Source organism: Emydura macquarii, unplaced genomic scaffold (genome assembly GCF_026122565.2).
Source record: "Emydura macquarii macquarii isolate MOO-44397 ecotype Brisbane River unplaced genomic scaffold, CSIRO-AGI_Emac_v2 contig_1644, whole genome shotgun sequence".
In the NCBI taxonomy this organism is placed as follows: Eukaryota; Metazoa; Chordata; order Testudines; family Chelidae; genus Emydura; species Emydura macquarii.
Genome location: NW_027131781.1, coordinates 26,113,687 through 26,139,480, shown reverse-complemented (window position 1 = coordinate 26,139,480; position 25,794 = coordinate 26,113,687). Strand labels below are relative to the sequence as shown.

Genomic DNA, 25,794 nt, shown 5'->3' with positions numbered 1-25,794 from the left:
GGCTAACTACTTGGGTGTGGAAATGAGGCATTAGGAGACAGGGCATGAACTGGCAGCCAAGAGGACTGCTCAGAGGGCCCCAGCAGATCTCTCTCTTGCCTCCCACTCACATAGCTCATGGTACGGTCTCTTTTCTCCTCCTTGCATCACAGCTCAGGAAGATGGGGTCTTGGGGAGTTACTGGTCTATCTCAGAGAGCTTTATTTGCTCATCCCTGTGTTATTGCCTTGGGATACATTTTCCTGCTCTTTAAAGATAATAAATACAGTTACAAAACCTAAAGGACAGTGTGCTCATGTCCCATCTCCTGTAGGATATGAGCAAACCTGGGACTGGCAGCTAGCACTTAGCATTCAGCGATGTAATGGAGAGACCAGTAGGAGGGGATGTAAGAGGAGGAAATGAAGTCCTATTCTCCTGCTGGAGTAGCTCTGGCAGCCCAGCTTAGAGATCTAGATCTTAGTGACAATAATACTGGAAGGGAGGATGATAAAAATTGCAGCTAGAAAATTGCATGATAAACTGCAGCTAGAAAAGTAAAATCAATGAATGATAAACTAGAAAATGAATGATGAAAGGAAAACATCTGAATGAAAATTGAAGAATAAAGTGCGGCTAGAAATGCCACCAGCCTGGATGATTCAGTCCTAGCCAACTGTCGCCCCGTGTCAAACCTCCCGTTCCTGAGCAAGCTTACAGAGAACCTAGCAAAAGGCCAACTACTAGCTCCTCTAATTGACGTTAACATTCTGGACCTTGCACAATCTGGGTTCAGGCCAGGACATGAAATGAAACTGTCCTACTGGCACTGATGGCTGATCTCCTCCTGTTGATGGATAGACAGCAGACATCCATTCTCCTCCTGAGCCTCTCTACAGCATTCAAGACTGATGACCCTGAGATATGTTATCTGCCCCGAGAGAAAGGATAGGAGTCCAGGGTAATGAGCTAAAATAGTTTGAGTACTACCTATAGGGACACACCCAAAGAGCAGTAATGGGCAACTCCACCTCCACCACTAGACCCCTCCCTTGTGGGTTTCCACAAGGATTAATTCCCTCTCTGGTCCCTTTCAATGCCTATGTCCAACTAGCAGTGAACTGGTCAGATGACATGGATTCAAGTGCCAGCAACATACAGATCTGCCTATCTTTACCACATATGTCTACATGACCATTACAAAGACGACCCGAAGCTTGGATGAGATCAGCTCATGGATGGAGAACAGCTGGTTGATGCTAAACCAGAACAAACACAGAGGTGATACTGGAGGGCAGGGAAAAGTGTTTTGAAGAGTTTACAGCCATGGTGAAGCCTCCTTTGGCTGAAGGGTCACATCCACAATTGTGTCAATTCAGTCCATAGATTTAGAAGTACTCCTGGATTCCTCACGGACGATGAGCTCTCGCATCACAATGGTTGTGAGTAACGCTTTCTGCCATCTCCGGTTGGCAAGGACACCTCATCCCATGGCCTCACTTATTCACACCTTCGTCATCTCCCAGCAATGTACTTGAATGTGAAGCCTTTAGCACTTAAGGAACTCCAACGAGTACAGAACGCTGCAGCACATGTCCCCAGCAACATAGGCTGCCATGAGCTCCTGTCCTCTACTCCTACACTGGCTTCCCCTAGAATTTCAAATCCAGTTCAAGGTCTCAGTCCTTCTCTCCAGAGCCTGGGCCCAGGGTATCTAAAAGGCCATTTAAGCTCTGGGATGAAGTCTGGGTTGACAACTTTGCTCATCTGGCACAGTGGAGCTCTCAAACGAGTAAAGCTCGTCTGTGCAGAGATGGAACTTTCCCCCAGGGCGGTCTGAGACTGTGCAATGAACTCCCCCAGGGACTAAGGACTAGCACAAACCTCACCACTCTCTGCTCCAAGTGCAAGGTGCATTTCTTGGATCTCCATTCTGTGGCATAAATACCGAGCAACAGGTGTATTTATTTAATCTGAATAAAATTAAAAAGACCCCTGCCAAAACAAGACACTGCACTGCACACGCTGCTCCCTTTGGGGAGAGGATAAGGAAACAACGTGTGACAGATGTGTGGGCACATTGCTTAATGTACAACTGGAACCTGATCAGACTATGGGGATGATTGTGGTATCAAAACCTCTCTCGATGCTGCTTTCGGTGAACAACAGCTGCTGTGGGAGGGGAATCAGGAGAGCTCCCAAATCCTGGGTTACCCCCAAATGCTAGGGCTTACAAACCTCTCTCTGCACAGCGACAAATGGAGTCCCAGGTTCACTCACCACACTAGCCCCTGGCTAGCTGGGATAGGAACACAAGATCTTGGCTGCACTGCCCTTCCCTCCCCTAACAAAGGCAGCGAGATGAGCGTGCTATTCAAACAGTCCCCAAGCCATCAGTGAGCGCTTCAGAAATCCTATTCCTCCAGACAGGAGTGTTTGAACCTGCTGCATGAGCTGACGGGCTCCTTGCAACTTAGCCCCAAGTCTCTGGCAATGGAGCAGAAGCAGCTGCTGACCACGTAGCAGCCGTGATTGTAATAAGCTGGTTGAATGAGCTCAGCCCACACACACGCTCCACAGACACAGAGTTTAGGCATGGAGCCTGTCATTCTTTTTCTGCAAGTCCGGACACTGCCTGCAGACCCCCTAAACAGCTCTGCAAGTGCTGTGCTTTAACGCAGGAATCAGTATCTCAGCGCTCCTCCCTGGATGGCACCACGCGACATGGCAGATGTGGCTGAAGTGACTGTGGCCCTGTCTCTCTCCCAGGCAGCCTGCTGCTGTCAGGAAGCCTCCCACACTTTCATGGGATTTCAAGACCTGTGGCCAGTGGGCACCTCCGCCAGCTGCAGGGGTCCTGATTACAGTGTTCACGGGGGGTGTGGGACTGGACGAAAGCCGGGAGCTGTCCTGAGCCAAAACAAAACACACAAGAGCAGCTTTTATGCCTGATACACAGGCAAGGAGCTCCAGCGATGGAGAGCTATCTGCAGAGCAAGCCCACACCCAACTGGGACCTCATTCCCAGGAGCGTGGGTTAATGTCACTGAAGGATTGTTTGTTAAACAAACACAAAGAGATTTGTATCCTAAAAGTTGGGCTGTCATTTGTGTAAAAGCCAGACAGCGAATCAGACCCCACCCTCCTGCCCCAGCAATTATCCCTGGCCTAAAGCAGCATTTCCTGGCACTTGGTTGCACTGCTGCCAGTCCTCACGCCCTCCTTGCTAGTTGTGCTCCTCTCCCCTGTGAGATCAGCTGGGGCGGGACGGCGACGGCAGGACGCAGCACACAGGCAACGTGGCACTTCATTTTAGCAGCGTGTTCAAAACACAGACCAACCCAAACACACATTTCAAGCCAAACAGCGGACACCTGAAGAACAGACACATGCCTGGGAAGAGGTTATCGTGAGGAACAGTCAGCCACCTTGCTGGCGTCACTCCCCGCCCCCAGCAGCCTGCTCACAATTGCTGGTCGCACGCTCTTCTGGAGCGACTAAGCAAGGATGTTACGGGTGCCCTGACTCGCGAGTTAAACAAGCAACTTGCTGGTGCGAGGGAAGCTGCGGCGTCCTGGGTGCCGCTCACACCACCTTGCATCGGTCTCCCACCTTCTGTTCCATATCATCCGAAAGTGCTTTACACACACGAGCTGTGCACAGAGACAGCTTCATTCAACCCCAGCGCAAAGCGAATGAGGCACTGATCCAGAGTCCACTGGAGTCAGTGCGAGTCTCCATTGACTGCAGTGGACTTTAAATCAGGCTTCTAAAGTGCTCGGTTCGTAGCTGTATGACAGCTGCCTCTAGGATGCTAAGGAGGCTGGACTCACTAATATGCACCAGCCCAGCCCAGATTTTGAATATTCATGAGCTCAGCACTGCACTTATGCCTCCTAACCTGAGGGCAGCCCCCCATGTGCGGCTTCAATCCCTACAGCCCCACTGTCCAGCAGGGTTTCTGCTCAGTGCCACAGAGGACTGACCGTTTCATGTTGATATTGATGACACAGAGCTTACAGGGTAACACTGACACCTCCTTCTCCTGCCCCCGCCAAGTGTTTGCTGGCTCCTGACTGCAGCAGGGCTACAGCTTAATACAAATCACCACTCTGGGGCCAGCTTTGGGCACACCTCTCAATCTATCCTTTGGGGGTGCTCTAATACAGCCGTCTCTGGGGTTAGAAACATGGGGCACTCAGGGCCCTGGGTGGCGTGCAGAGCCTGCCTGGCACCACCGTAGGACAGCCATCACTCCAAGTTCAGATTCAGCAATGCTGATTACTGGCCAGATTCTTTATTGCCTTTAAAGTGCAGATGCCTTTCAGAGCCCTCCTGATTCTTGTTCCCAACACAACCTGACCTCCTGATCTCCTCAAGGAGCCAAGTGAGGGGTGCTAATTCTGCCCTGTTCATCTCACCACTGCCTACACCTACCCAGTACAATTTAGCCTTGGTTCAGAGCTTTGCATCTCCTCGCAGATGGGAGGGCATCTCTCTCTCCCCAGCACAGCAGAGTGCATTATGACACTATGGCACGTACTCCGCACAGCGCTGTGTGGGGCTGGGCTGCGAATGCCCAAGACTTTGGGGTTAGCGGACCATCTCATCCCTTTATTGCCACCTCTCTTCTGCCCCTAAGGGACGTGGCACAGGACCGGGGCACGTTTTGGGAGGGACGTGGGGCGATTAAGCATTATCTGTGCTCTGCACACTAACATCACGGGGGATGTAAGTTGGGAAAGAATCCCCATGACTTAAGTGTCTACTATTGCCACCTAGATAACCTGACTTCAGCTATCATCAGCCCAGGAGCTCTCTACATCCTGTCTGGCATCTCCCTGGATCTGCAATCTTTACATTGAAAGTTGTCACGACAGCTACTGTGACTGAGTTACTGCCTGAGTATTAACACTGGCACCAAATCACAGATCATTTTGGGATCCAGTGCAGAAGGATAATGTGGAAACCCCAAGGGGCAGGAGGAAATCCATCCTGATGAGAACTATCTGCGCAGGAATGTGTGTTCTGGGAGAACACGTCCCAGCTGTGTGTCCCATCCTGAGCTACGTAGGGAGGGTCACCCTCTGCCGCTGGGGCTTCTTGCTTAAATGAGGTCCACGGTTGTCCTTTAAAAAGAAAGCAAAGAGCAGAACTAGGGATACAAACAGTGGTCATTTGAGCCTTGAGTCCTCCTCGGAGTGGGCCCAGCAGTGTCACACCAGAAAAGCCTGGTCACCTGTAGTCTGTTGTGCTACCGTCCGACAGATGTGCCCATGTCCCAATGCTGGTGTCATATGTGCTAAGGTCTCCTGCTACAACGGTGACGCAGCTCTGGGCACCAAAGCCAAGGCCCCTGGAAGAACATGTGGCTCCACTAGCACCAGGCCCTCTCCAAGTGAAAAGTGGAGTCCTGCTGGCCCCGGCTCGACGTACACTGACCGTCTGTCCCTGCTGCAGCAGGACTCTCTGCTGGTAGAAAACAACAGTATTTGGTCCTCATTTTGCTGATCAAGAGGGCAGCGGATTGTGTGCTGCTATGAACCGTCCAGTGCTCCACAGAGGCGATGCCTGGCACATCGACGGCTAACTGTTCTTACTTGTTCAGAAGCTGGGTGGCAATGTTGCTTCAGCCTCCACCCAACGGATAAGAAGTCACCGTTTGGGAGCGGGTTTTGTACGACCAGGCTGCTGTCGTTTGGAAGAAGCGACTTGCACAGATGGCACGTTGGGCTACAGTCTGATCCCACAGCGTGATGGGCCAAAGAAGGGAGGGTTGGCAGGTTCCCCCATTGTAAAGAGAGGTGTTTCCAGCCAGACGTTACCCCCAATAAAAGCGTGAGCAATCCTTGATTCAGACTCTCTAAACACTGCAGCAGTGCTCACCAACAGCATGCCCGGGGGCTGTACACAAAGTGCTATTTTCCTGTCAAGGTCCAGCCTGAGCCACAGCTCTGGGGTGACGGTCACCTGCAAACAGACACACAGACGGAGATGAAGGCAAGCTATCCCACACAGGGCCCTGCCTTCACCCCCCGATCCCCCCCAAAGAACTGATTCCTGGCTTTTGGGGGAGAGGGCAGATCCCGTATTTTAAAAGACCTATCACATCCTTTAGGGGCAATCCACAGGCACCATCTCCTTACACTGCAGCACTTCCCTGCTCTGTGCTGCCGTGACGCTGCTCTGGAGCATGTGGGAACTGTGGGTCCACTCTTGCTCCCACTGGTGTCACTGCAGGAAGATCAGACCGTAAAGAAGTACTGATGGGTCCGCTGGAGCAATCAGCAGGGACGCGTTGTGTGTAACTGCACTGGAAATGTTCTCCCCCAGATGTGCAGATGCTGAGCCAATCCCGCTGTGCTGGGGGATAAGGAAGGATGGGCATGACCCAAGGCACTGCTAGATCCGACCAGAATCATGGGCATTTCAGGGGGAAAGACCCATCTAGTTCTTACCATCCAGCATCTGCTGCCAGTGCAAGACTGACCACTCTCCAGCGTGCCATCTCCAGTGCTTGGTCTCAAGCTACCAGGGTCAGCAGCAGCAGATATGCTGGATTTTGGTGAGAAGGTTGCTCACGTCAGTTTCCCTGCCCACACGGGGAAGAGCACCCAGCCCAGAGGTTGGTGCTAGCCTCAGGTCAGCCTTTCACTGGCTTCCTCAGCTATGAAGCAGCAACAGCCACCACCTTCTTAGGACCGTCCCAGTGCCAAACAATAACCAGGCATTGAGCTGTAACAGTGGCAACGACAGCAATGGGACCTTCCCCTGGTCCCTTTAAATACAACCCATTCTGCTTAGTTAAAGTGCAGCAAGATGTCGGACAAACTCCATGAGCACTTTCCACCTTTCAGGGAACATGTGATTTACAGCAGAGGATCCCAAGTGCTTTACGCAGAGAGCACTGGGGAAATGTCACCAGTTTAAGGTGGAAGGCAGCTGCCACGCAGACGATGCCCCAAAGAGAGGGAGATTGTGGACGGGGGATATAGAAGGTGCAGGCAGGACAAGGGATAAATTGCATCTCTTCTATAATGCACAGCAGGCTCACATCCCATAAGCAAGGCTCTTGTTTTTATCCTCCAGGTATACCCCAAGAACAGAGTCTATAGAAAAATGGCCCCGTGGTCCTCTGTTTGTCACCCCAGGGTCCCATAGTGGAGAACTCCCCTACCTCCTGTGCCCACGTGAGAGGTAGTCCCGATTCAGAGAGCAGAGCTGCTGCTCCAGACGGAAGATACGGAACGCCAGGTATGAGGAGGACACAACCAGGAAGCAGATCCTGGGAGCAAAGATAGACAGGAGCTGCAGGTTAGGGCTGAGACTAAAGCTTGTTCTGCAGCATGAGCTGTGTTTTCCTGGCTAGGGGACACACGGCCCAAGAAGAAGGAAGGGGCTAAATCCAAGGGGGAGTCTCTCAACTGGACATGTTTCTTTATTTCGTTTGTGTCTTTACAGAGCATCATTCCTTGTGACAGCATAAGAGACACAGCTCCCATGGGGTCGCCAGGCGCAGCACATTACCAACCACAGCTAGGAGACTAAACTCAGGGGCTACATTCAGAATATGCAATCAACGGTCAAAAAGTCAGTACATAGGACTAGACAGGTGAGAGCGATTCCAGAGTGTACAAGGAAACGATTCTCAGTAGCACCAAGATATCTGGCTGTGGAAAGAGGCCTTAAAGTGGTCACAAGATAATTTCTACCAATGTTACGGCCCATTTTACAGTGCCAAAGTGGTTTAAAGGAGCCTTGGTGTAAATGAGAATCAGGCCCATGTATCAGCAGCTACATAACACATCATCCAGCCGCTAAGCCTCAGAATACCGCCAGTGAGGTGGTGGCGCTGTGATTTAAATGATGGTGCAGGTGAAAGGGGGCTGGATGGGGAGCCCCAAAGAACAGAAGCTGTCTATAGCCATAGGCTAGGCAGTAGCAGTGCAGGCTGTCTCCCCCCACTCCCCGGCTGCATCTCATCCCTGCACAAGAGGCTGGAGAAGACCGGACAAATGGGAAGCAAGCAAACACAGAGCAAGCCATGTGAAGTGCACACATGGTTAACTGTCCAGCACTCCTGTGAGGGCATCGTCCAGCGGAGAAAGCGTTACGGTCCAGTCTGGGTTCCAAGGCCTGGTGCATGGGACACGTGAGCACGAGAGCTCAGTACAGATGACTCAGCACTCTCGAGCGAAGCACTGCTAAGCACAAACACCCTCAAAAACCCAAGCCGTTCCGTGGCAGAGCGTGGCTAAAGCAAGCTGAGCAGCCTGTGAGAGAGATCAGCATTTTTTGTAGCCTCTCCCCTTCCATGGATCTAAATCATTTTCAAAACGCAGCCACATTGCCATTCCATCTGTCGTAAGTTTCAGCCCAGTGTGATTAGATAATAAATCTTGAAACAGGCAATGCTAGGCCAACTGCGAGGTGCCAACATCAGAGCTTTCAATATCCCCACTAGGATCCGCAGCCTCAATCTTCTACTGAATTTCTCTGACCTTGTGCTTTCTTCTCTCCCCCCTTTATTCATCTACTCTTTGCAACCAGCGGAGCTGGCTAACGCTGCGATAACCCACTCCCAGCCCACACTGATTCTAGCCTCACCATCCAGCGCAACACACTGGAGCTTTGCTGGGGGTGGCATAGCTTTGCTGACGTGGCAAAGGCGGCAGCTTTGAGAATTCCTGCATTCCTGCAAGGATCTGCATCCGAACCTGACTTGAGGAGAGCTGGCTCCAGAACATTTCAATAGGGAATGCAAGAGAACAGCAATGAACGGGGTGCAGGGTCCTGGGCAGTGCAAAATAGAACGCCTGCCATCTTTTTTTACCCGGGTAGGAAGGAATGATAGGACAGGAAGCTTCCTCTCTAGCATTCTCTCCCCACCACTGCCAACGTGCTCTGTTGCCGAGAAGGTGGTTCAATCTCATGCCTTCTCCGCTGGTGGTGCCAGCTGTGATGTGGATCTCCGTCTAGGAACAGGACAGAGCCCACATCATTTCACACAGGCCACTGAAGAACTGCCAGGTGGTAACGACTTTCAGTTGCTATTGACTTGGGGGTTGGCCCAGGGAGCCCTAAGGAAAAGGCGCTGCAGCCTAGTTCCCTATGCACTCAGAACCCACGTGTATGCCTGACTGCATGCTTACAGTACGATGAAGATTTTCAGGAGTTGATAATCTGACGGCCTCAGCTCCGCTACATAGTTTGGTTCCTCCTCCAATTCCTCTTCTGTGTTTATTGCACTTTCTGAAACAAATGCAGAGAGACACCTAATGCAACTGACAGACTGATAGTTATTCTAGGTTAAGGGCCCTATTCAGTTCTCGGAATCAGAGTCTCCTGTCGCAGCTTAGAACAGCCAGTGAACCAGTTCCAAAGAAGCCATGATATACCTGCCCTATGATCGTTCACTGCGACACTGTTCCTAGGGAATCCACTTCTAATCCCCCACCCTTTCCGTGAGTTTCTCTGCCTCAGCCCCATTATAGAGGAACCTGTTTGATAAGTCACCACGTCACCTGAGGGTCTCCTAGCAGATTTAACTATCTCCTTCAAGAGGAAAACAATGCCTTTAATCCCTGGCAAGAAGGTACCTTCCCAAAGGGCAAGTCTTACTAAGACTCGCGGCAGGTGAGGGCATGAAGCCATGCACATCATCATCGAGAGAAGCAGCCCTCTCAGTTCCCCAGACTGGAAAGCAAGGGCACCTGGGCACCTTCTGCAGATTCCCTAACCCACCGTGTGCAGATGGCCAGTCCCATGTTTCAGGATGGGTTGGCCAAACCCAACTCACAAGTAAGGAGAACATGGCATCTACTGCAAGATCTCCAACAGGGCAATCCACCCAGAGCTAAGCTCCTAGATATGCTAATTATGCCCTGGGCTCAGCGTCTCTCTTCTCTGAGCTGGAGCTGGGGAATCTGCAAAGAAACCTGCTGGCAGCATTTTGTGCTCTTTCCGCACCAGACACGTAATGGCCAAGAGTTGTATTCAAACAGAAATCTCTGCTCCCAAGAAGAGTGGCTCTGCTGGACAGTCCCCTGCAGCTGTGGTCTTGGCTAGGTCTCCTGATCTAGAAGAGGTCATGGGGTCCTCTCCCTGCAAGCTGCCCAGGGGATAAAGCAGCTCCACACACACCTTCACGGTTAGTGAATGAGAGTTACGTTCCCTGCAGTCCAGGGAACAGCTCTGAACTGCACACTGCCTTTGCATACACTATCCCAGAACAGGTACCCAGAGCTCCAATGGGAATATTCATCCATCACTTGGCCAGGATTCCCAAAGAGAAATTTCTTCACAGAAGAGGCAGCAGATACAACTTCCTCCTCCCCTCGAGGCCAGTGCTTCCATCTCCTGGACACCATTTTAGCGTTCTCCATCCACAGATGGGCACCAGCACTACACAGGAGCCCTGTGAATGTATTCTCAGTTATGCAGCATCTGGCAGAGGCTTGGTCTAGTGGGCTGGGTGAGCTAGGAATGCAGAGCTCTGATCCCAGCGCTGACCCGTATTCGTTCTGTGTCCCTACCCAAATCACATAGCTCTTGGGCCTCCGCTTTTCCCTCTGCAAAATGTTTTAAGTGCAATAAGCAAAAAAAAAAAAAAAAAAAAAAAAAAAAAAAAAAAACCAGTCAAAAGGAACCCAGTGGCCAGAGAAATGTCCCCAAAGGCAAATCACAGCAGGGAATGAATACGCTGCTGGAGCAGCAGCCGGCTGGCTATTAGTTCTAAACCCCCACACCTCCCTCGTCCCCACCACCCCTCACCTGAGACCAAGGGTTCCTCCGAATTAAAAGAGCTCTCCTTGGTGCTGAGGCTGCTGATGGATGCTCGGTGGATGCACGGGTAGTCTGCAGCCGGAAGAGACAGGGAAAGAGACGCTGGGGAAACCTTCCTCCACTTCACTTCTGGGACGATCACCTCCTGCGGAAGGCACTGAACGTTAGCAGCACACTCTGCTGCCCCGCAGCCAGCAGACATCAGAGAAGAGCCTGGGCCTCCAGCACGGTCCAGCCAGGCCTCTGAATCAATTTCTAAGAGAGGGTCTACACCCAGGATTCTCACATACCTGCTGGGCTCCTGTCTCCAGCCTGTTCTGCAGAGACGCAAGGCCACCCACCTCTAGGTCCCATCTGTGCTGCCACTACCAGCCACACTGTCTCACTGCCTGAATCAGCAGCATGGTACAAATTCTTTATCAAACATTGGAGCTGGATTCGTTCCCGAACAGAAGAGCAACTTGTTCACAGGAGCCTTTGGGAGGGGCCCAGGAGGATAGTAGGGTCTGAGCGCACGTTCCTGACGGAAATCCTGGCTGAGATGTTCAGAGCAATCTCAGTGTTTAGATAGATCTCCCTTAATCTTAATGGAAGGAAAGGACCATTCTGATCAGCTAGTCTGACCTCCTGCATAACACAGGCCAGAGAACCTAACCCAGGGATTCCTGCATCACTGTCTACATCACGGCCATAGGGCTAGTGGCACCGAGGGTCTCAGGCCTTGTGCCATCACAGCCCAAAGCGCAGCGCCCGGTTTCTCAGCACTGACTGCTCAGCAGGTCTGACTAGACTTGGCACCTGCAGGTTGCCCTTGGGGAGCTATGACCAGCAGCAAATGCAGGGACCAGACAGGTTTCCTCAAACCGAGCATGGTTTAATCGTAGTAGCAGGCACACAGCAATGCATAAGAGAAAGAGAATTTTCAGACAACAAACCGTCTCAAGGAGAACTCTGTGTAAGCTCGAAAGCTGGTCTCTTTCACCAACAGAAGTTGCTCCAGTAAAAATATATTGCCTCCCCCACCTTGTCTTGCCAATATCCTGGGACTGACGCGGCTACACCACCACTGCAAACATACCCAATGACCCACCGTAGCTATACAGTGACTGAGGCAAAAACCAGGTGACATACAACAGTCCTAAATTCTCACAGATCAGCCCCACCCCCTCCACACTAGAGCAACCACAAGTTGAACTGGGTTTATCATTTAGAAACACATCCAATCTTGATTTAAAAGATGCCAAGTGATGGGGAATCTGCCACATCCCTGGTAAAACTGTCCCACAGTTAATTCCCTGCAGCATCAAAAAATCTCACCTAGAGCCTCCACCAAGCAAACACAAAGGGAATGTAAAAATCTTTCAGCACATACAATTTGCAGCACTGCCACCACCTCCTCCTATGTGATTTCAAACCTAGCTACACTCTGGCAGACCCAGGCGGAGGCAGTTCTTTTATAAATATTTTGACAGAAAAATTATATATTGCACAACTCATTTCTGGCGCTTACTCTAAATCTGTTCCCAGCCAACCTATGCGAAAGCCAGAACATTTCTTGCTGGGGTTTAAACGCTTTGCCCCTGTCGGCTGTCACACCAACCTGACACTAACCAGGAACAAGCAAGCAAAGAAGCACCTCCCACCCCCTTTCACAACTGCAAACCCTACGCTGTGCATCTTGCCTGCCAGTTACATGCAGTGAGTGTGCTCATTTGAACCCTTCCTTGGCGGATGCACAGCTTATCTTGGAACCTATGGAGCTCAGATACCGAGATGTCAGGCTGAGTATCAAGCGCTGAATGATGAGCAAGAACTGGAAGTACCACAGCAAGTCAGTGATCAGACTAATGTGGAGCGTGCTTCTTTGGTGAAGTGGCTGCGTTGCCGATCTGTTTGCTTTCGGCTCGGTTGACTTGCATTAATTCTACAGCTGTGGTAGCCTCAGTGTCTATCAAAGTCCTTTGCCCCAAGTATATTTCTGCTACTTGGAGGCTTTGGAGAGGACCCGACTGAACACTTGCAAGTTCTCATGCTCAATCGCCAAGTTAAAAATATTGCTTCCTTCTATTTGGAAGTGGAAATTTAAGGGGAGATTCAAATCTCATGCTGCTGGAAATCAAAAGAAATTATGCTGGGGTGAGGAAGCACCCATGGTTTTCTTGGCAAGGCATTTTCACATCATCTCCACAGCCAATCTTACCCCCTTCCAAATCTCCCTGTCGCTTTCCCGGCCCTGCCTGATTTCAGCCAACCAAGAAGGTCCCTTTGCAGTGGGCTCCTGATGAATGTCTACTGTTTCTGAAGGGTCCCTTAGCTAGGACAGACCTCACCCTTCTGTTCCAATGGGGAATGCATCACTGTCACAACTCTTCCAGCCTCAGCTTCCTCAGCTACGGCCTCAGTTTCTGGGGGAAGCCAAACTAAGATTCTGCTCCCCCCAGACACCACCTCAGATGGCCCTTAAACCTGAAAAGCTATGTGCACTTCAAAAGCTGGATAACACACAGCATGCAGCCTACATGAGCAACAGGGCGTGTGACACTCTAGTCAGCTGCTGCTGCAGGATCTCCTACATGAGCAAACATTGTTTTTGTAGGGTCCACCAAAACAAGCCGGCTTCAATAATTTTAAAATTCTCATCAACTGAATGGATAGGGATTTTTTTTATTTTATGAGTATGGTCTCCGCTGAAGAAACCCCCCAGTTAGCATTCCCCACCTGGAGATGTGACGCACTCCGCACGTGGGCCTAAGCTCGATGACTTTGTGCATCTGCCTCCCTAGGGAGACCCCTCAGATCAAAGTGCACATGGGGCACAATAGGGTCTAGATGGTGCCAGCCTCCCAGCAGATCTCCACTGTGTTTCCCTGAGGGGTTCTTGAACCTTCAATAAATCCCACTGGCCCCTCTCTCAGCACCCCCACGGGGCCCGTTTCTAACTAACTATCTCCACACCAGACAACGATCGTCTGGGGCAGGACACGCCATTACTCTTTAATGGCCCATGCCTGAAGCAGAGCCGACACGTGCCACAGCTGGGGAAGCACTGACAGCAGCGGAGTGTTCCCAGCCCTGCTGGCACCAAAGGGGTTCATGTTGTGGCAGGGACAAAGCACGGCTGGCCAGGGTATAATCTTGCCCAGGTGCTGACTGGGAAGCAGGGGCAAGCCCAGCATTTCCACCCATCAGAAGGGCCGATGGGCCGCCTGCTCTGGGCAGACCCAAGAACGAGAAGCGAGCCTGGCACCACAGCCACATCCTGGCACCCCCGGGGGCAGTGCTACGGCGGGAGGCCAGCAGTAGGGACTCTGAGGCCAGAAGTAAGGGAGGGTAGAAGATAGTTTATACCCAAGGGGGAGCGGGAAGAAAAACATTGAACCCTTCAGAATGGGGCCCCACCAGGTTAGCTGGAACTGGCCTCTAGGGGGTGCTGTGTCCAGTGGGGAGGGAGGAACATCTGTCACTGGACCGAGGTCCAAGAGGGGACTCGCCTGCAGCAAGTCCCACCCTGTCCTACCCCAAACTTGGCTCTCCATGGGGCCCTCTCAGCAACAGCCCCCCAGAACTGCAGGGGCAGAGGGGGCAGGACTCTCAGGGGCTCCGTGCAGCAGAGCGAGCCCCATGAGGGCTTGGACAGAGGCTTGGGTCGGCCACCAACTCTCATGATCCCTTGGCTGGCGAGGCAAGCTCTGCCGGGGCAACGGTGTGAGATGCTCCAGCCCCCTTGGGAATTTCAGCTCTGCCTGGGGAAAACCCCTCAGATCCCCATGGCCCCCAGGGCTGATCAGGGCTGCAGGAGGCAAGCAGGACTCTCCCCCACCCCAGGAGAGAACACTTGTTCTCGGGGGTGGGGGGAGGAAGCTAACACAGAATTGAGGGGGGACAGGACTGATTTGGGGGCAGAATGTATTGCTGGGCAGTGGACAGGCAGATGTGGGGTGGGGGGCCAGGATCTCCTTAGTAAAGGTGGAAGCGTTGGCGAGAGTAACGGTCACTCCCATGCTGGAGATGGGGAGGGCGCGTGTGCAACCCCTGCCGCGCTAATATAATCTTAAAACTACCTATGATTTGGGGGCTGGCTTGTGACTGACCCCCTGGGGGTGGTGGTGAGAGGGCAGGCTGCTGCAGCGAGGCAGGGGGAGTTGGCTGGCACGGGACACTTGCCAGTGCCCAACCTCTGCATGCCAGGTGCCCAGAACAGCTGGATTTGCCAAGCGCACACATCCCAGGGTTAGGCTTAGACACTGGCACCCCTGCCCCACTCACACTTGGGGGGGGCTGGCGAGCAGGACGGGAGCGCCGAGCTGGACAGCCTCATGTCCAAACCCGTGTGTGGTGCCTGGGAGCAGCTATTCCACATCACGGCCACTTCATTCCCAGCGAGGGGCGGCTGCATGAACTGCCCGGCTCCCACCCAGCACACACCAGGCACAGTCCCTGCCCCGGCGCTGAGGCCGAATCTGGCCAGGGCTGCACCCGGCCCCATGGCCCCGAAGTGGTTCAGCACACAGGTGGCTGGAGCTTGCTCCTTGCCTCTCCCATCCCCTGCACGGGGCTTCTCAAACCGAACAGGGGTGGGGAGCAGAATCCCCCCGGGGCCAGCCTGGCCTTTGTACCCAAGAGCTGCCATCTGGAAACAACTCAAGCGCTGCTCCCTCGTTTTCCAGCCTTCTTGGCTCCCCCTTGTGTGTCAAGACCGGAGAGCGCAGGGCTCGCGCTGGCCGTTTGGGTGAAGTCAACCCAGGCTGGGGTTTTCCAAATGCCTCTCCCATGAACTATACCTTCAGAGGCAAGAGGGATGCTCAGAGCCCTGCCAGTAGCTCTTGATACCAGGAGAGCTCTGCTGCATTCCCCTTGGAGTAGCCCCTACGCCACCGAGTTAGAGCTACGGACTGATCTGCAGGGAGAGCGACTCATGGCATAGCTCATCCTTTCCTCCCCCTCCTCCGCACCTGGCCAGGAGTTCAATGGTCAGTTTCCAATAACCCAACTAGTCTGTGTTCTAGGGGGATGAATCAAGTCACTGTCTGTAAACGAGGAATCTTGTCTGGAGACTCCTCTTCCCACCCCACCCATTCGTCATCCTCCACCTCCTGCCAAGAAGGTGGGATGGGCTCCCTGCAGAGTCCAGCAATGCTCCCGTTAGGGTTCGTCTACCCTTAAAATGTACAGCGGCACAGCTGTATCGGTACGGCTGTGCTGCTGAAAGAGCGCTTGTGTAGCTGTGGCATTATGTCAATGAGAGAGAGCTCTCCCGCCAACCTAAGAAAACCACCTAAACGAGGGGCGGTAGCTGTGTCGGCGGCAAACGTCTCCTGCCGACACTGCACTGTCCACACAAGTGCTTATGCCGGCAAAACCTATGGCACTCAAGGGAGTGTTTTTTTCACACCCCTGAGTGACAAAAGTTTTGCTGGCATAAGTGCTAGTGTAGACAAGGCCTTAGACCTTCCTTCCCACCTCATGGCTGTCCCATTAAGCCAGGGAGCAGAATCCCAGCTCTAAGACTCTAAATGGGGTGTGTCTCGGCATAAAGTATTCACATGGGAGCACTGTGTGACTCCCAGAACCCACATCCATGCTGGCTCAGGGAGAAAGCTGTCAGCAGCACTAGACCCCACGGCCAGCTGTTAATACAGACCCTGTCCCTAAAGCAGAAAGTAGAATGTGGTCTCAGGGTCACATGTAGCCAGCTTCTTCAAGCTGGCTCCTTATCCCCCAGCCTTCCTGGAAGTGCTGCTCTACTTAAAACCCCAGGCTTGAAAACAAGATGGGATTTGTGCTAGGGGACTTCCAGCCGTTGCCTCTTCCTGCCCAGAAGTAAAGCATCTCTGTGGTAAAAAAGGTGTATTGAAAATAAGTGTGCAATTGCTCTTCCGGCTCCTTGTTGGAGCCATGCAGCTCCACTCATGCTGTTAAGGGCTTAAACTAGAACAGGACCTTTTCACCTGCAGCAATTCCTATGCTATTACCCATACTCTCACCTTGTTAATGGTGAGTGTGAACGTTATCTATAGGACAGAGCAGCTTTCCCTGGTGTGAGGGCTGGCCTGGCTCCTGGAAGTTCTGAGCACTTTATGGTGCATTAGGCAAACGGCCAACTGTTACTTGGCAAAGTAGACAATAACTAGCACTGATAAAAGGCTACTATCAACACAGTTGTGAAACCAATACAAGAGCTGCAAGAGGAATATTAATCACCGAAAGGGCCTCTGCAGCGTGACATGAGACTGCATGACCAGCCATATAACTTACGGAGAGGTAAGCAGAAAGGCAACAGCTTAGGGCAATGTTTGCTCACCTGGACAGAGATACTGGCTAGATCATCTTGATGAGCTGCCTCCCGGAGATCAAGGTGAGAAAACCTACCCCACAGCTGGAACAGCTTCCCGAACAGATTTCAAGCCACTGCCAAGCATGCCGGCGCTCCCCTGACACTGTCCCGGCTGGCGGCTTGAGCCACGAGCGTGCACGTCCCTTTGCGGTGTGTATGGGGCAGGCACAGAAAGGAAGCATACGAGGATCCTGCTCTGAATGGATGAAGCAGACACAGCTGAGCCAGCATGGGCCCACAATTCACAGCAGCCAAGGCTCTGGCTTTTCTCACTTAAGGGCACAGAGCCCTCATTCTGGGAGGAAGCTTTTTATAAAAAAAAGCCACCAGGAGAGAAGAGTCATCACGTTATTACAACAGGATCCAATTAAGGTGTGGGCCCCAGGGGCTAGAACATTCATCCGGTCCATATACAGACATTTCCTCTCCCGGTCACTATATAGACTTCGTGGCAGGATGGGGAGCTGAAGGGCTTTGGAAGGCCTTGGCAGATGGGATACTTTCCCTTTAGCAGTCGGCACAGATTGTCCGACCACTCCCTGTCACAGGGCAGCTGTTCTTCCATGGCTCACCCAGAGACAGGTCTCCATTTTGCAAGAGGCTGTGATCACTATACTCCAGAAGCTGCTGTTGTTTCTCAAAGAAACACAGCCTCATGTTACAGCAGCTGCAAAAAAACATGATTTCTGAGCGACTGGCGTATTACACCGCTCCCTGCACAACACAGAGGAGCAGAGAAACAGCTCTCCGGGGCACACAGCTACATCACGCGCAGCTCCAGTGAGGTCACCAGCTTCATAATCACGCAGGCCGTTGCAAGCGAAGTGCAGGGATAAAAAAAATTCAACATTTAAAAGCTGTTGTACCAGCCCCATTTAAACCCCCCTGCTGGAGACTCGCTTCTTCTGCAGTGCCTTGTGCACAGAAAACATTACGAGCTAGTGTATGTCAGCCTCTCTCTGTTTAAAACAAAAACCCATACAGCCACCAGGTGGGGCACACGTCTTACCCGAATACCTTGTGCTTGAACTACCGTCACCCTCAACTCTCCTAGCCCCAGTCCTTCCTGCAGTTAAACAATCTCCCATGCATGTAAAACAGATTATAAGTCCTTTGGTCATCCTAGCAGTTCTGGGAAGCATCTAGAACTCTACTGGGTGCCGTAAACACCACCAATCTTCCTTTTCTGGGACTTTCCTTACCGCGTGGCAGGAGGGGTCTGTATTGAATACTTGATACATTTCTGTGAGAACCAGTCTTGACCAGACTGATTTTTTTTTAAAAAAAACTCAGTAAACATCTTTGATACAGTTTCCTACACAAGACACTTGCTGTTCAACTAATACCAACTGGGATGTTCCACCAGTGCTTTTAAGGTCTCAAGACACGCAGCTGCCATAGAAATTTCACTCTGGGGGCAGCCTATTACTTGCCCTAAAGGTAGAGCAGGTCCCGAATTTTTCAGCACTTCCCCTCCACCCGCCATCAGAAAATACCGATTAGTGGAAAGGGAAATTCCACAGAAATATCTTGGTTTCAACTAAACTTTCATTGGGAAGGTTTTTTCAGGTCTAGGTGAGACAGACCCACCCTCAGAATAGCCAGTAGGATGGTGGTTCGGGCACGCACCTGGGATGTCACGACAACAGCTTCAAGTCCCTGCTTTGACATTCCTGGTGAGGGCAGGCCTTTACCACTGAGCTATTGGGTATTATGGAATGAGTCTCTCCCTCTCACGTGCTCATTTTCTCATGAAAAATTTTTAAAGGTCTGGATTTTTGTTCCAATGCAGAATGAAATCAAATTTTGAAGCCACAAAATTTTTTCACAAAATGGAACTCTTATTTTCCAGCCAGCCCTACCTAACATTCCTGCCAACATCTTTCCAGATACTTTGTGCTTTCTGATATGCTGGGATTTCATATAGTATTATCTCCCCTGCAAATACAAGTGATAAATAAATAAATAAAATAATAATAATAAAAGTTGATCTTTGGGTCTGATCAGGTGGTGAATTGGTTGAACAGAAAGTTTAAGAAGAGAATACATTTTTAATCTATTGGGATTTTTGATCATTTAATCATGTTCCCAGCAGGGGTGTTTACGACTCAGGTGGCTTCATTGGATTTTAAGATCTCAGCTGTAATCAGAAACAAAGATGCTGTCTGAATGTCAAGCAGATTTCATTTCTATAAACCTGGAATAGACACTTGATGTCTGAATTGAAAGCTCAACTCAAGGTTTCCCAAATGATCCCCTTTGACACACCCCTTTCTCCCCACTTCCCTCCCCCCACCCCCCCAATTAATATTCATTTCTGTCAAGTGATGCTGGATTGTGTCAAAAGATCCTGCCGGACACCCTAAAAAAATGGAGCATAACCGTGACCTTCCTTAACAGCCAATTTTAATTTTGGCAGTGGGGCGGGGCAGGGCAGGCAGAGGAGCTGGGGTTCCCCACACCCCAATGCTGCTTTGGGCAGATTCAAAGTGCATGGGGATTTTACTGAACTCGCTAATACTTCAAACAGATGTTTCACAGCCTGCAGCATTGTTGCTCCTAGGTTCACTGCAGAGGCATTTTACCAGTGGCTTTCTGCAATATTCTACTGATGTTACTGACTCCTTGTTTGCAAATATGGCTCTTACCAGGGATACAGAATCAGGCTCCTCTGTAAATTCTTTCAAACTCAAACTCTTCTTACTTGAAACCTGAAAAACAGGGAGGAGTGGACATTACTGACCCACCACCAGGAGGATCTCCACTGGAAACAGTTACTTTAGGCACTGAATCGGAGCGTCCCGACTCGGACACTCTGCTGCCCTTCTCCCCCCAACAGACAGTGACTGGAACTGTGGGTCCCAAAGCTGCCGGCAAGCCCAATAAGAACATCGGCTGCACAGAATCTTGCCACGTGCAAACCCTTAGGGATGCTGCTACCATATGTCTGACTTCTGGAGCAGGATTTATGACAGAAGGTTATTACAATGGAGACAGAGCGCCCAAGTTAGACTGGGCTGGAGAAGAGGTGAATGAGGAGTCAACAGCATGCGAGTGTTTGTTTTCAGTTCCGAGACTGAACAAAACCAACATAACGTAGAGAGACTTTTAGAGACTATAAAGCACCAATAGTTTGGGCTTGTGAGGTGCTCAAAGAATCCAGCTCTCCAGATCCTTGACCAGACTTTGGGTAAGTCATTTTCCCTCTTTGTGCCTCAGTTTCTCTTCTCTGTAAGAGAGAAGTAACCCCGAGCGGGGGAAGCAAGAACTCCTGAGGTAGAGCTCGTGGGAAGAGCCTAGCATCGGACATCCTGTTACACGCCAGAAGCACATCTCTGGATTGAGGATAGCTCTGAATTAATGCACAGCCAGATGCCTCAGAATAAAGGCATCAGCAATAAGATGGCTCTTCGGAGATGCGAGAGCTGTTTATGCTCTCCACCAGGGTAAGGACTGAGGGATTTCTTCCCCTCAGACGTCTTTAAAATTTCCCCTAGGATCTATTTTGTGCCACCATTTTATTCCAAAATTTAAAAACCCCTGAAAAGAGTCTCTAAGAGGACAAATACTGGCACAGCAAACGCTCTTCTGGCGAGGATATAAATAACGCACAAGCACACCGTTAGCGTGAAGACATTCCCTTCGATTCAGCCTAGTTCAGCGGTGACCTAGAAACTGCTGACGCTGGCTGGCAGCACAGAACAGCTGAAATTCAGGCTCTCTTGTGATGCGACACATGCAGGCCCGCCGACAGGGCGGGGGGGCAAAGAGGGCAACTGCCCAGGGACCCAGCGATTTAAAAGGGCCTGGGCCATGGGTGGCAGGTGATGCTTCCCCTCAGGGAGGCTAACTCAGTGTCCCACCTCCTCTGCCTGCGACCCTGCCCGCACTCCACCCCAGCCCCCGCCCGGTCATGCCTCTTCCCCCCTTCCTCGGCCTTTATGCCATCGCTCGCCCCATGAGTCCCCCTGCCCACGTCCCTCCTCCCCACTCAGCCCCCTCCCGTTGCTCGCCATGTCCCTCCCCCCCCCCCCCCCCCGCCATCGCTTGCTGCAGGAGGGAAGCAGGTATGTGGAAGAGAGCAGGATGAGTGGAGGGCGTGGCCTGGGGTGGAGCAATGGTGGAGTGTGGGCGGGGCCTCAGGCGGAAGAGGCGGGACAGGAGCTAGCCTCCCCGAGGGGAAGTGTCACCCACCACCCATGGCTGTAACCCTGAGCCCCGTGATTTAACTCCTGCTGGTAAGTCCAGCAGCAACACGCACGCACACAGCAGATGACATGGAGTCCTGGTCTCCCTTCATACTGAGCACACAGACCTTTCCATCTTCCAAGCATTTTAATAAATTCTCACCCACCCCCCAGGCAGGGAACTAGCATGAGCCCTATTTTACAGGTGGGGAACCGGGTGCAGAGAAGTACAGCCACTTGCCCAAGCTCACACAGCATGTCACTGTTAGATGCAAGCCGGACAGTCTCGTTGCTGAAGTGCAGGACTGACTGCCTGGCGTGTCCATTCCCAACTGCCAGATTCCCGGATGATCGTTGGGCAAGTCCCTTAACCTCTCCACACCTCAGCTTCCTCCTCCCGCGGACAGAGCCGACCACCCTCACACAAGTGCTGAGGCTGAGTTAATTCACGTTTCCCCTATTCATTTAGGTAAGGGTGACAGATGGGAAAGCCCTGTTGGAACATGCTGCCCACTGCTATGACATCAAGCATTTCTGGCTCCCAGCCCTGTGCTCTGACACCACCCTCCTGTCCGACAGGGTCGCTTCGGTGCCTGCTGAGAATGAAACGTTCGCGGCGCTCTGCAGCACTCAGGCAGAGGGCTAAGCATCTGCCATCTATTAAGCCGGTACCTGCATGGGAAAGGGGGGTTTGTCTTGCATTAAGGGTAAGAACAGCTCAGCCGTTTTCATGAACGAGATTCTAACAGCAGGTGTATCCCCAATGGCCTGGACTCATTTATTATGAATGGCACTGGGCATTAGCGTTCTCAGCATGGGAAATATCAAAATTAAGATAGCTGGGAATGGGTGGCTGCTATAACGGAAGACCCCACCTGGAGGAAGCAAGCCTCCCCAGCTAATCGGAACAGCCTCTTTCACCCGGATCTAGGCCTATTCCGAGCTGAGCGAGAGCTGGGTAATGTTGGGGAAGTTCTGGGAGCTGCCTGGTGACCCAGGCATGACCGAATCCACTATGAACACTTGCTCCAAGGCATGGTCACAGAAGCGGGGTCCTGCCAGCTCCCCCTCCTCTGTTCAGAGGGCAGTACCTGCCTGGTGCAGCTTCCCAGGTGGAGATAATCTCCTGGATTTATTCCGGTCCTGCTTGATTTCCGAATGCGTAGCGCTGTTGGTCCATCCCTTTGCCAGCAGCAGGCTGTGTACCAGCCTCCACCAGGTCACACCTTTTGGGCCGGTCCCTGGGGAGCCTCCCGGCAGCCAATGACATCATACAATGCTCCCCCGATGGGAAAAATGAGACTATGGCATCCCCTCTGCTCCCACGGTCCAGCATTTGAGACAGGCCCCCAGCACTTAAAAGGAATCTAAGCCCTCTTGTTCTGTTCAGAATAAACGACCCTCCCCACCGGCAGTGACAGACTGCGTGCTCCTCTTGGATCACGAACATGCATCTGAAGCTGGAAGCACCAAGTCACAGAGGGAAGACGCTCTTGCTCCCATGCCCATTCGAACCACTCTTCCACCCCCAGTGGTGGGATGTCCAAGCCATCCTGCCTGCATACGGACTGCAGGGGCAGGGGAATCACAGACCAGCAAACAGACAAAGCCACAGGACTTGGAGACATGAGGCCGTAATGTCTGAACTGTCAGGCAAACTCTCCAGAGTCCTCTGCAGCAGCCTCCAGGGGGCACCCAGGGAAGACGTAGGGCCTTCCACCCTCCAGGAGAGGGGACATGGCACAAAAGGCACATGAGCAACAGCTACAGCACTGCCACCGTCCAGGCATTGGCACTTTCAGGGCACGCACCTTGGCCTTGGGCTCCCTCCCTTGGGCTGGAGCTACCGGATTTGTGAAGAAGTAGATGGGTACCTGCAAGTGCGTGCAGACTCTCCTCAGCACGTCATACACGCTGTCTCGAGAGATCAAGGACACAAAGATGTACTGAAAATAAACAGAGAAGCAGCAGTGAGAGGCTGTCCCCTTTCAGCCCATTACATGCGTCTCTGTGCCAAGGATCCGCTTTGGGTTTTGATCCTCTCTTTGCCAGGATGCTCAGAGTTGGACCCAAGAGCACAGTGGAGTTCTGGCTCCTATTTAACAGTGAGAGCATTTAAATGCTCACAACTAGGCTAAGCACTCTATTGAGATACCCGGGGGCATGTTACAAAGAGCTCATGTCGCAGCCAGCCGTGCTGGGGGGGGGGAGGGGAGACCACCTCCCTGAGTGGTATAAATTAAACCGACCTCAACGCTGGTGTGGACAGGGCTATGTCAGTAGGAGAGCTTCTCCAGCCAACATAGCTACCGCCTCTCGCGGAGGTGGATTTGTTATGCTGGCAGGAGAGCTCTCTTCCGTCGGCATAGGCTTCACCAGACATGCTGCAGTGGTACAGCTGCATTGGCTCAGTAGCACTTCTAGGGTAGACAAGCCCCGAGTGTCAGGACGAAGGGCGTACAGAAGGCTGGCTGTCTCTAGAAGTTCCTTCAAGCTTCTCAGTTTTGCTAAAGATGAAGTTAGCACCACTTCAAAGTGTCTATTCTGTTCTAGACGTGCCTTAATCTGCACTCCCCAGCTCTTGCAGAAACACCTGCTTGTTTGCTGATTAAGTGGGGATTTCATTTTTTGAAGCACCACTAACATTTTGAACCAGATTTTTAAGTCTCAGCCGCCCATCCCCTATGGCAATGGTTTTCAAACTGGGATATGCGAGAAAAATCATATAATGGTGGACAATGTGTTTTCTTTAGTAAGTCTTAGCAATCAATGTTTAACCGCCTTTTGGTGAAAGCTGCAGCCACATTGGTGTAAGTTTCCTTTCTGCTGTGCGACTCGGACTCAGGTTTTCAAACTGCGGGGCAAACCCCTCCAATTCATCAATGTGTGAAAATCCCAGCGTGGGGCCAGGGGGTGACGAGGGCACCATACCATCATGCCAAGGGCCTCATCAATCCTTAATATTCCATGGGACCCTTTGCAGAAGGGGCATTAGCTCGAACTGAACAAATCTTCCATAATGCAGGACACGGGGCAATGTTCAGTGGGGTTCAGTTTGAACCCCACACTCCACCCCTAGGCTCAGTGATAGAGTTGCCTGCGTGGGCCAAGGTCTGCTTGCCACTCCCCCTCTCTCTTGGGCACAGGGGTAACGGGGCTGGCTGGAAGCCAAGTGGAAGGTAGCCAGGTTCAGCTGGGTTTCACTTTTGTGTTGTTTCAACCACAAAACAAAGTTCACGGCTGGGGAGTGAACTGAAAAGCAGAGATTTGCACAGCTGTAGTGTTTGCCCCAGGGCCTTGCCCAGTTCCAGCATGCAGACGACACGCTGCCTCCTCACATGTCCTTTGTGGTTCCAGTGGGGGATGGGAGTCTCCTCTTCATTTCCTGTCCTAAATTATTGGGCCGTGTTACTGCAAGCAGTTAAACAACTGCCTGGCCCCACCCCAGAAAGAGCTGCGCCAATTAAGGCCCATCCTTCATACCTTACTCACACGAACTCCCATTGCCTTTAATGGGAGTTTTCCCTTAAGTATGAAGTACAAGATCGGGCTCATGTCTGCTGAGCATTCGGGGACACTCTGGAATGAGAGATGCTCCGTACATTTCGGGTGAGAATACTAGAGGAGTTGCGGCATCGTCTCAGCAAAGGGGCACAGAGAAGCTACCCAGCGGCTGAGTGGGGTGGTGCCAGGCCTGCTCCATCACATCACAATGGTAGTTGTGAGATGCAGGGGAGCAGCCTAAGGGCGTTTTGTCTCATTCAGCTCACCCATGAGACCACAGCACAGCAGTGAAGAGGAAATATGGTACCAAGTCCTTTACCTTTCTGCTGGCATTGGTGGTGATAGCCAGCCCATTGGGCAGCAGCCGGGCCGTTTTGTGCTTTTTTATCAACTGAACGGAGACCACAGGGATAACGACCTGAAATGTAAAACAAAAACCAGATAAAGCACGCAGGAATTAGAGGGGACGAGCGGACACCGCAGCAAATCCCACCAGCAAGCTGGCAGTTCTGTGTTCAAGGCAGGGATTGGATGCCATGCAGTCAATAAGGCATGGAGCCATGCAGGGTAAGTTTACGCTGCAATAAAAGACCTGCAAGAGGGGAGGGTCTCGGAGCTTTTGTTCCAGCCAGAGCCCTAACATCTACACTGCAATTTTATAGCCCCATAGCCCGAGCCCCACAAGCCTGAGCCAGCTGAGCTGGGCTCTGAGACTTGGTGCCATGGGTTTCCTTCCCGCACAGTATAGACATCCCCAGTGACCAATGAGGATTAAACAGAACACTGAACAGCTGCTTGTTAACCGAGCTCTGTCCCTTTAGCGCACCAAATGAGATGGATGCTGTGGGGAAAAAACAGCATGTGGGGGTGGGCAACCTTAATGATGGTTTTTCTAAAGAAATTACACACAGAGAACTCTGTTAAAAAACCCTGATCCAGTGTCTATGAAGTGAATGTCTAACTGCATCCTGTACATGACAGTCACCTGAGTAGCGATTACTGGCT

General features: G+C 51.8%; 1 protein-coding gene across 7 annotated transcripts in view; it reads right to left on the bottom strand.

Moving 5' to 3' along the window:
* Positions 1–25,794, bottom strand: part of GRAMD2A (GRAM domain containing 2A) — a 92,113-nt gene that overhangs the window by 21,798 nt on the left and 44,521 nt on the right. For 2 of the 7 annotated variants that reach the window (XM_067555995.1, XM_067555998.1), the window contains exons 6-12: positions 25,109–25,207; positions 23,160–23,231; positions 19,747–19,809; positions 10,753–10,909; positions 9,132–9,231; positions 7,157–7,264; positions 3,484–5,949 (exon numbers count right to left, since the gene is read on the bottom strand). In XM_067555995.1, coding sequence (XP_067412096.1) covers positions 5,946–5,949; positions 7,157–7,264; positions 9,132–9,231; positions 10,753–10,909; positions 19,747–19,809; positions 23,160–23,231; positions 25,109–25,207 — 603 coding nt within the window. In that variant the 3' untranslated portion in view covers positions 3,484–5,945. Of the gene's footprint in view, positions 1–2,329; positions 2,890–3,483; positions 5,950–7,156; positions 7,265–7,842; positions 8,253–9,131; positions 9,232–10,752; positions 10,910–19,746; positions 19,810–23,159; positions 23,232–25,108; positions 25,208–25,794 lie in introns of those variants that run through there. The other 5 variants (XR_010921339.1, XM_067555996.1, XM_067556000.1 and 2 more) reach the window with 5 other exon arrangements.